The 11805-nt window shown below is 32.5% G+C and overlaps 1 protein-coding gene across 1 annotated transcript; it reads right to left on the bottom strand.

Moving 5' to 3' along the window:
* Nucleotides 1-797: 797 nt before the first annotated feature.
* On the bottom strand, nucleotides 798-2802 carry LOC107474937 (dof zinc finger protein DOF2.4-like). Its single transcript, XM_016094580.3, has 2 exons — nucleotides 2519-2802; nucleotides 798-2182 (listed from the first exon to the last, which is right to left on the bottom strand). Exons 1-2 carry the CDS (start codon nucleotides 2582-2584, stop codon nucleotides 1073-1075), a joined length of 1176 nt encoding a protein of 391 aa, XP_015950066.1. The 5' UTR covers nucleotides 2585-2802; the 3' UTR covers nucleotides 798-1072.
* Between the last annotated feature and the right edge of the window lie 9003 nt (nucleotides 2803-11805).

Here is an 11805-nt window from a genome sequence, read left to right as displayed (position 1 = left end):
AGTGGTTCCTTCTAATATATACAAAGTAAGATTGCCTAGTTGCTAAAGGAAAATACACAAACTTCTCTATCTAAGCCTTGCTTGCATTATCTTATCTTACACAATGAGAAAGGTAGTTAATTTTTCCGAAGTTAATGATTTTAAAAAAAAAACTACCTTGTTGTAATGCATAATTAATTAAATCAAGGTAAAGGTCCTACAAATAGATGTTTAAATTGACTTTTTATAAAAAGGGAAAAATACAAAAATCTATTTTTTCACGGAACAAAATCTCACTTTTTTCCGGTAGTTATATTTATATATGATTTATATGCAGTAGAATGTGTATAATAAGAAAGACAACAACCTTAATTTATTAAGCTCTTTTGAACTACTACTCTCACTTTACTCTTTGCACAACAGGAAAATTCCAGAAAAATCTTAAAGACTACAATAATCAAAGTGAAAATTTGACCGTGTAAACTAAAATCTTCTTTGCAATTGACTCATGAAAATTTTCATTGTTACTTATGATCGATCACCCGCCAAAACTTGATAGAAAAAGGTGTATTGAAATAAAATATTTATTATTAATTATTATTTTCTAGAGATTGGCTTCTGAATGCAGCGCATTTTTTCATCAAACAATCCTATACCAATAAAAAAAGAAAAGTGTCTCAATTTGTAATATATGGTAAATTGGTAATAATAACTTGATCATCAAACATCATTCTTTTGAACTCATAATGTTACTATACCCAACATTCTCATACAAAGAAAAATAAACAAGATGATAGAAGAACATGCAAAGATTAAAAGGAAAAAAAAAACTAACATTCCTAGGGTTTTTCATTTGATCTTAATTAAACGAAATTAACCAAATAAAGTACCCATAACCCACCTTCAAAGCTCTTCACATTAGGGCAATTAAGGGGTTGGACATAAACTTTTGTCTTAGAGAAAAAAAAGATATTAATTAAAATTAAAGAAGCCACACTACTAATAACCCAAACCAATAAAAATATAAAATAATAATAAAAAAAGATTCATCAAATTAAAGGACATGAAACTTCAATTTCTTTTTTCTCTACTTCTATAGTTGGTTATTGCTTGTAGTGGAAGAAGAACTAAAACCAGAAAGTTCAGTCCAAGAAGCTGAAGCAGAAGTTCCAGTAGCACCATTCCAATATTGTTCATGTGTTGGAACATTGTTGTTGCTGGTGGTGTTGTTGTTATTGTTGCCAATGCTTCCCATCAAGAACTGTCCAGAAGAAACATTATTAAGTTCTCTAGAATCTTCCATTTTCACTGAAGCCAATTGTGTTAACACCATAGAAGTTGAAACCTTTGGCCTCACATAACCACTTATCTCAGCACTTCCTTCAAAAGGGTATAATAATCCACCACCATTATTGTTACCACCACCATGTGAAGAACCTTCCAAACCAGCCATGAATGGAAACTGTTGTGGAATCCTCCATTGTTCTAATCCAGATAAGAGAGAAGAGCCACCACTTGCTCCTCCTCCGCTGCCGCCAGAGGCGGCGGCTAAAGGGTTTCCTATTTGGAAACTCAAGTCACCTAAACCTACGCCTCCCATTGATCCAGAAATTGAGGTATAGTTCATTAGGTTATAGTTTAGGGGTATGTCTGTACCAGAAGCGGTTGCAAAATCTGTGAGTTGATGATGATGCAATGGAGCCATAAATCTTAATGGTGGCATAGATGGGCCGAGGCCCACTATGTCACCGGTTGAGTTTGAGGAAACCGAGTTTGTTGAGCTGGCACTCCCCGTCTGGCGGTCGGAGCTTGCGGCGGGGGATCTGGAAGATCCTCCACCGCCTCCTTTGCTTCTTTTGTTTCTTCTGCATCCTCCGCCGACGGGGACGTTTCTCAAGGCCCCGCCTCTTGTCCAATACCTTCTACAGGTCTTGCAGAAATGGCGGGGCTGAGAGAGGCTATAATTGTTGAAGTAGCAAAACTTTGTGTTGGTTGATTCGCATCTTGGACACCTTAGTGAAGCCTCCGGCATGGGAAGGTTCGCCATCCTTGCCCTATCTGCCATCGAGCCTGGCCTGATGGAGCCGGCTCCTCCTCCTGCTCCATGAGGTTGAGGTTGTGGTGGCGGAGGTGGTGGTGGTGGAAGAAGCTGAGGAGATGTAGAACCACCAGAGTTGCCACTAGGTTGATGATTTTGTTGTTGCTATACACAGCATCATATCAGAAAAGGAAGAGCAAAATAAATAAGCCAAGTTTTCTTTTTAATAGTAAATCAAAACAAAAATGAAAAGAAGATGAAGAAAGCATATAAAGGATAGAAATCAAATATCTGGTATATTCAAGAAGAGGGTATAAGCAAAAGTGACAAGAATATTATTTATCTTTTTTTTAGGGGAAAAAAAAAGAAAGAAAGAAAATTTAGGGTGCTTTTTGGACACAAAGGAAAAATAAATGAAACTATAGTGATGAAGAAGAAGCAGCAGCAGCAAAGTGAAGAAATCCTTATTGTTAATTTATTATTCTTGTTATTTGTTTTTACCTGTTGATGCTGCTGCCAGTTGGCTGCTGCTTCAAGATAAGCTGCTGGAATTGAAGTGAAAACCATGGTTAATAATTATTATTCTCTCTCCCTCTTGTTGTTCTTCTTCTTGGTGCTTCTTCTTTTGTAAAAGGTTCTTGTGTTGGTGGTTGGAGAGAGTGAGAGAGAGAGAGAATATTTGTTTTTGTGGGGAAGATGCAGAGAGATAGGGAGAGAAAGAGAGAAAGCAAGAAAGATGGATGGTGGGAAGAGGAAGGGTTATTAGGATATGGGAAATGAGAAGCAAAAATAAAGGAGGGTCCTTTTATAAGTATTTATATATCAATTTTTTTTTTAAGTTTCTATTTGTTCATTCATTCCTTCATTCTCTCTCTATATATCTATTTCTCTCATGCACATTCTTTATTTCTTTCTTCCCCTATGAAGATCACTTTTTGTTTATTACTACTTTCTAGGGTTTGAGAAGTTGATGTTATGTTTCTTAACCTATAAGCTTCTTTTTTATACTTCTCTGTGAAAGACTGTTAAGCATAGTATATCATACAGTGCTTAGACAAAGAGATCAGTGTGTGTTTTTGCTGACCCGAGAATGAATTAATGCTATATTACATATCTTATCAATTATCAATTTGGTGTTAGAATAATGCCAACACATACAGTATATAATAGGAGCTTACTTTAATTATGACGATGATGATGTGATTATATTATTGTATTGAAAAAGTATAGGGCTTCATTTTTAATTAGTTTAGAATTTAATTTTGATGTATTTATACATGTATTTAATTATATAATATTATATTAATAAAATAATAAATTTTTTGTTGTGTGAATGATTATTTAAATAATAGATGTGATTAGATAATTACGTAAAATATTTTATATTNTAAAAAATATTAGAAAATTAATAAATTTATTAATTTTTTAATTATTAATTAGTTATTAATATTTAAAAATGTAAACTAAAAATATGTTATTAAATTATTAATTTAAAATAATTAAATTTATAATTAAAAATAATAAATAATAACCAAATTAAAAATAATAAATTTTGTTGATATTCTAATATTTTTATTAAAAAAGCACTGGTAAAGTTAATTTCGTAGTTGAAATCTATTGTATTATATATATAAAAAATTAAAATTAATGTAATTAAATGAATGATATATTCAGGTAAGGAAAAATAACGGGATGGGTGTGTAACTGTGTATGTATGTATATATATGTTTATTAAATGATATTAATTTTTTAATAAGATTAAAAAAATATTTGTAGCTTTAGTAGTAGTAGTGAGTGCAGTGATGGAACAATAGTTGAAGTGTGTCCCAACCGAATGAAACTTTTGTTGGTCCGGTCTGTTCCCTTCCCCACTCTTGTTTGTTTTTTGCATGGGAATATTTTATTTTATTTTATTTTATTTATTTATTTAATTTAACACATACTAATACTATATATTCTCACGCGCCACCACATCATTCGTGATCATCTACGCACCCTAGCAGTCAAACTCACACATAAATAATATAAATATAAATAAAATTTTGTCATAGTGTGCTATAAGGATATATATAGATTAAGCATATTATAAAAAAAATTTAATGTTATTTATTATTTTTATGTATTAAAAATGTAAAAAATATTATTTTTGTAATAAATAATACTAAAATATTTTTTTATAATATGTTTAATCTATGTTTTTAGGACACACGAGAACAAAATTTATATAAATATATTATGCTTATTAATTTGAGTCATCTATAAATAGTGTTTGTTTAGTATCTATGTTTATCAGAGACATGGATACAATGACATACATTTACTGTTTGTTTGATGAGACACAAATTTTAATATACACAGTGGTACATAAGCATACATGAAATATATGTATTTGGTGTCTCTTTTCTCGACTGAGACATTAATCTTAGACAAAGACATAGATTTTTGTTTACATTTTTACCCTTTTTCTCTTTTCAGGTCTTCCTTCTCCATCTCCCCTCCTCTCTCTTCTTCTAACATTGTCTCTCTCCGTCACTGCTTCATCTGCGACCGTCACTGCCATCACCATTGCCTTTGTCGTCACTACGCCCTTGTCTCTTCATCTTTCCCTTCTTGATTGATCGCTCTACCCTTACTTCTGCGATTTTACTTTCTGAGCCACTGCCGCTAGTGCTACTGATGTGATGTTGCCTCTACTCTACTTCTTTTTCGTTCATCTCCTCTCTCAAACATTTTTTTCAGATCTAGTTAGGCCAACTTTTTTTTTCTCTTTTTGTATCACATTCTTTTTTGCTTTTACTATTTTTTTAACCTGGCCTTTTTTATATCCCTCTCAAGTCTCACTTTTTTCTTTGTTTTTACTATTTTTCAGATTTTTTTTTCATCAATTTTTGTTATTAAAAAATAATTGTTAAACTGATGATTAAATTTTATTAGTGATATTCATTTGGATTGAAGGTTGAAAAGTTAGTTGTGATTGAAGAAGTCAGTAATAATGACGGTGGTAGTGGTGGTTATATTTGGAGTAAAATAGACATTTGAATTAAACGACTATGTTTTATGTATCATCACCAAACATATTACACAAATTTGTATATATTTGTGTCTATATCTATTTGTGTATTTATATTTGTGTCTTTGTGTTCAAAAAACATCAACCAAATGGAACTATAGGGAAGGCGATGAGCTCCATAGAATCGGGAATCCCTCTTTCATTCTCTATCTCTGTTTAATAAAATATCTCCCATCTCCATCCCATCTTATTAGAGATCCGCATTTATTTCTTTCATTGGAGAGACGGATATCCGTGAATATCTATGAATATTTAGTTTTTTTTAAATTAACACAATTATAATAAAATTCAATGCAATTTAACTAAATATATCAAATTAAAATACAATTAAACACAAATTCAATATAACTAATATACACATAAAATATTTAATATGTAAATTAAAATAAAACAGGGGCAGAGCTATATTGTAGCAAAGGGGGGCAATGGCCCCTAATTTTAATTTTTTTACATGTAAATTATATATAAATTTCAGTTTAGTCCCCCTTTAAAATTTTATTTTAGTCTTATTTTATTAAAAAAATATTTTTGGCCCCCTCTAATCTTTCATCTAGCTCCACCCCTAAAATAAAATAACACAAATATAAATAATTAGTTATTACAAATTTAAATATTATGTATATAATTAATTTGTTCCTTTATAAAAAAATGAAAACAAGGTCTATTAAATATATATTTATATAAAAATATTTAAGTACTTTATTTTTGTGAAGATTCTATGAGTTTTCGCAGAAAAAGTAGTTCAATTTCTGCTCCACTCTTATTTATTCATAGGGGCAAGTTCGGTCTTTACAAAAATTTTACAGATTCTTATTAATTTTTTTCGTTACACAATTTTTGCGAATATTTATGCGTATGAGTTTTTTTGCCATTCCTAGTCACTTATGAGACTTGCTTTACATATTCCATGGCCAATTATTATTATTATTATTATTATTATTATTATTATTATTATTATTATTATTATTATTATTATTATTATCATCGTATTTGGTTGATTATAAATTAATGTAACCAAAATGTTTAATTATTAGGTTTTTGCTAATGAAATTTATTTAAGGGCTAAAATTAAATGATTTTTTTTACTCTTTAATTCATTTTTAATAAAATATTAAATTCATTTACGTATGAAAATATTAAATTCAAATTTTTTAGAAAAATATTATAAAATTTATTTTTAATAAATCCAACTATATCTTAGAATTTCAATAAAATGAAATGTCGGCCTATAAATATGTAGTGGTGTATGTAAATTAACAATTTTGGTACAAAAAATAGATTTTTTTTTGACAAAAAACGTTTCGATTGTTAATGATTTTGATTACAGAAGCAATGTTTTGACTATATAGGCATCGACGAGTAAACTAAAATCAAAGAAAGATAGTGTAAAAAACATAGAAGTCGAAAGGTAGTTATTGTCTTTCTATGAGCATTAAGGCTTGCTACTCAACCTTCAAATTGAGTGGAGAATATGGATGTAAAATTTAAGGAGTAAGCTGAAGAAAGCCTAAGACTTGAAGATCAAGGAAGACATGTGTGTCAAAACTTAGGAGTCAAGATTTTTCATGGTCAAAACAAGGTCATGGCTGAGAAAAAGGAGGAAGTAAGATCGTGGGCCAAGATTCTCCATGACAACTCTATCTCCATGGTCTATAAATAGGAGAAACTCAGAAGAGTTCTAAGACTTCTTCAAAAACACTAAATCATCACACAAAACTAGGTCAAAATTCTCAGTCTCCGTAATGCAACGGAAGAACATGGAACACAAGTGTATGTGAGTATTAGAAGTCCACTTTTATTTGCTTTTCTTTTGTTTTCTTTTTCGTTTCAATTTATTTCTTTGCTTTCAGTATTTTATTGTTACTTTGCTTTCTTTTAATTTTGATTTTAATCTTTCTTTCGTTTACTTATTTTCATTTATTTTCTTTTATCGCAATTCTTTATCATTTGCCACAATTCAAGCATCTCATACGGTTTTGACACTAACATTAAGTAATTTTCGAGTCGAATTCACTCTTTTTCAAAGGAGTCGTATCTGCTTCACGAACTAAGATCTTGATAGTTGATACAAGCTTGATTCAACACCCTGTTGAGATTTACCAAAAATCAAGTAAAATAAATTGGTACGTCTGGTGGGACACTGGGTTAAGTAACGGTCAAATATTGCATGCAATTATGCAGTGATAAGTTAATAATGACTAATAGTACCTCTACTTCGACGGATACGTCGAATAATGACATTGGTGAAAATACAAGAGGTCCAGAGGCAGAGGTTGGCCCATCAAGTCAAACGACGAACCCTGTTATCATAGCAGGAATTTCGTCGATTGTGCCTGCTACATGGCTTGCATATGGGTTACCTCCAAATTACTCTCCACTATTGGATAATTCTAACATGGGATATATAGGAGGTACAACCACGACAAGGAACAACCCCTTGTATAATCCTACACCTCTTATAGGATATCCTCCAGTGGGTATACCGACTCACTATAACCCTAATATGGTAAATTATAATGCTTATCAATATCTGATGAACAATCTGCCATATTTAGGGTCGGTGTCCATGTCTGCGCAACCTAATGTAGTAATGCTAAATGTCATTTCAACACAAGGCACAGGGGCAACTCCAATAAGGCTGCCAGTTGGTTTGAGAACGTGCCTCCATATTTCCAGAGATGTCGAGACAAGTTTCTGTCAGAACGTCTCCTAACATGGTCGAATCTTTGGCTGTGTTTAAACAATAAATTGAGGATAGCCATCATGATTTGGTCAATATGCTTACACAACAGATGACTACAGTTTTAAATCCTATAAAAAAAATAATGCAAGGATCAAGCAGATAGCTCGATGTGCCGATGATATTGCGAGAGCAGTCAATTGACCGTTTATACCACCAATAGGTGGAATGTGGGTTAATAATGCAATCTTTTAATAAATAATACAAATAATAAATAAGAATAAAAAATCACGTAAAATAAAAAAATCATATACTTTTTTCATATAAGATTAAGATATATTAAAAATTAAAAAAAAGAAAATACAAATGAATACATCAAAGGTTTTTCGGCACCCAGCCCTTCATCTTCATCATTGCTATGAAAATCCTCGCACCCAGTCCTCTCTTCGAGCCCTTCATCTTCATCACTATTGAGAACCTTTATTACTGATGAGAACCCTTGCACCCAGCCCTCTCCTCCGATCCCTATCTTGCAGCCCTCCGTCGCACCCTCTCTTTCGCACCCTCTCTGTCGCAACCCTCGCACCCTAACTGCAAGCCTCCTCCTCAGGTTCACAACCTCACACCCTCTCTCGCAACCCTCCATCAGCACTACTCCGTTGTCACTGCTTTGTTGGCACACCTTGCATCGGCGTGCCCTTTCTCAATCGACGATGTCTGTCGTAAACCCTAAACACCAAAGACATTGTTGCTTATCCCTCAATCGACGCTCAACCGTCACTACCTATCCCTCAATCAGCGCTCAACCCTCACCATGAATAGTACAAGGTAACTATTTCTTCCCTTTGTTTCTCTGTTCTTATGATAAGGACCATTATTTTGGTTTCCTGGCTGTGAATCCATAGTTGTAAGAACCGGACTGGACTGACCAATTCGATCGAAAAACTGGTGAACCGGTCAGGTAGTCGGTCCGGTTGAAGTGTCTGACCGAAGAAGGAAAAGAACCTATGATAACCGGTTTGGACCAGACAATTTTGATAAAACCGGTCATCCAGCGGTTTTAAATAATCGGCCAGTTCGTTTTGCTGATTTATATATAAAAAAAACTAAATCCCTAATCTCTCAAGCCTCACTGTCTCCATCTCTCAATCTCCCTCTCAACTCTCAAGTCTCAGCCTCACTCAGCCTTACTCTGTCAATCTCATAGTCCTAAAAGAACTACCAGCCACCACCACCGCACGATTGCTACCACGATCATCGACTCCCCTGCTTCGTCTCCGTACCGGTTCCTGCACCTTCGGCCTCTGTTCGCGTCACATCGTCCCTGCGGCTTCACTTCGTCCACCATGCTATGAAATACGAACCCTTGACTTCCCTTGTTTTTCAGGTCAGTTTTCTCCTTTTTTATTCTATTGGGGCTTGAGGCATGCTTCTGATTGCTAGAGAATAAATGATTTTAGGGCTTGATGGACCTGTTGTGCAGCTACCAAAAGATCCGACGATGAGCTTCCAATTTTCAACACCTGGTTAGTGAGGTTCTCTTGCTAGATCTGGGTACTCCTTGGCTTATCTGCTGTTGTAGGATTGGTCTTGTATGTTGTGCATCATAACCAAAATGAAGAAGAGGACAAATATCTTTCTGAAAAAATATTACTATGCATATTCTCTGTTTGATAATTTGTTTGTTATGTTTGTTGATGAGTTTTTTTAAATTTTTAGAGTTTGATTATGACGAGGTTTGTGGTTGGTGCTTACTTTTATTGTTAACTTGGTGGGTATTGTGTTATTGTTTCTTCATTTTACATTCTAACTTCTGATAATTGAATTCATAATATTTTTCTCATTTCTAATAAATTGTGCTTTGAAATAAGTAGTAATAATAATAGAAAAATAGTTGGTACTTATTGAAATTTTTGGAGCAATTACAAAGTTTGTTGTGTGAAATGGTCCAATTCATAAATATTTTACATGGGACCGGTTTTACCGGTTCAACCAGTAATTTATCGGTTAAACCAATAAACTAGTGAACCAATAACTTGACCGGTTTGATTACCGGTTCAGTTCTTACAACTATGTGTGAATCTGTTCCTGTGTTGCAGATGTGAAAATGAAAGTTTAAATTTTGGCATATTAAATTTAGGAATATGTTAGGATCCAATATTTTTACCCAAAAAAAAACCTCAGAGAATTGGCTCTTGTGAATCTGTTCTTGTGAATCTGTTCCTGTGTTGCAGATTGTGTATTATCAAGTTTAATTGTGCTTGCTACCTATGCTGTTGTGTATTATCAAGGTATTCGTTTATCTAATTTAATCTAATATAATTGATTCAATATAATTGAGTTTGTTGAGTGCTATCAATGTCGTCATTTACTTTGTTGCTGCTAAGTGGTACGTTTACAAAGAGAAAAGGTTTGCTGAGGTTGGTATCGAATTGGAAGAACAAGAAAACTTTAGTAACTTCCATTACTTAATTAATAGGAATTCATATATATCACAACATAAATTTCTTTCCAAATTCAACTGTCTTCTTTTTTCTTTCTCTTTTTTCCCCTTATAACTACTGGTGCTTGTATTACTATGCTAAAAACAAGAATATCTTCAAGTTAAATTTAAGTGTCAGCGTTATTGTTTGTCATGTATGTAAGCTTGTAACCATAGTTTCTATGTGAATATATAAAGCATGTAGGATAGAGAAAATAGAAAGAAAGAAATAGTGAATAGTTTGCTTTGGAATTAAAGAATCTTGTTTAATTTGTACTCATCTAGCATTTTGTATTTTGTTTTCTTTCAAATGCATTAGTGAACCTCACCAAAATTTATTGGATAATGCCTAGCAGAGAATCATATGTACACCATGTGATATAATAGGACAAAAACATTATTGTATATTAACTTCTATTACTAGTACAACATCATTAGACAAGATAGATAAGATACACACACTTCTGTCTTCGTAATAGAAATTGATAGGAGCGGTTGAAGCATTTGACTTTTCATAGTATTATTTATGCGTCCAAGTGCTTATCTTGATGGTATCTAATATAATTGGTATTCATTCATGGTATCTTGTAGTTACTTGATCATATTGGTATTCAAGGAGAAACCTCTTAAATATATTGATATGTTTTTTCAAGGTTCTGAAAACCGAACCGGTCATCAAACCGTTTTAGTTACTGGTTCATTGGTTTATAGGTTCAATCGATTCGACCGTGATTGAACCGAAAAAACCATTTTATAATAATTAAAAAAATTACAATAGAACCTTAATAGAAGTTATTTTCTTCTAATAACTAAATATAACTACAGATACTTCTGACCAATTGTAACCTCTGCATGAGAGTACACAATTATAATTTTAGAGTACATAAATTGTAACTTCTGTAAGATATGTAATTGGCACTTGTAATTGGCACTTTTTTGAACATATTCAACAAGTCTTCATGATTTCTTCAACCATTACATGTCGAATTTCAACCAACTTGCTCCCCATTAGTGCATAGTCAGTTTTACATACATATAGAAGAAGAAGCTTCATTATAAAGTGTGTTCAAGAACATGTGCAAAGCAATCGCACAAAAATCTATCTTTTTAATATATGCATGATAAATCAAGATTATAACCCTAAATCTGACTTCCATCCAGATAACATGATATAAGCAGGGTTGGACTTGCAAAATTAACATTATATAACCTAGTTATGTTTGTTTTATAAATACGATTACACAGATACATGATATTTTAAAATAAACCAAACAAACATGCATTTCAGAAATTACAACTCAGGAAAAATTCTCAAACTTTGAAGCATACTACTGTTAAATTATTTCCACTCCTAGTTATCAAAACCACTTTGATTATTCAAAGAACTATTCAGCAGCAACACACAATGGTTAATGCAGAAACACACAATGGTTAATGCAGAATGCATTCACATATGGTGAAAACAGAACAATTGTTTCCCAGAACAATGGCTCGTTGATTTTTAGAACAGACTTTTCTTATTAGATGAAGTGAAAGTTAATATTGCAATGATGCAC

The sequence above is a fragment of the Arachis duranensis genome, chromosome 2, assembly GCF_000817695.3.
Source record: "Arachis duranensis cultivar V14167 chromosome 2, aradu.V14167.gnm2.J7QH, whole genome shotgun sequence".
NCBI classification, from domain to species: Eukaryota; Viridiplantae; Streptophyta; class Magnoliopsida; order Fabales; family Fabaceae; genus Arachis; species Arachis duranensis.
The sequence above is the reverse complement of the archived record's forward strand: the minus strand, read 5'-3'. Positions and strand labels throughout refer to the sequence as shown.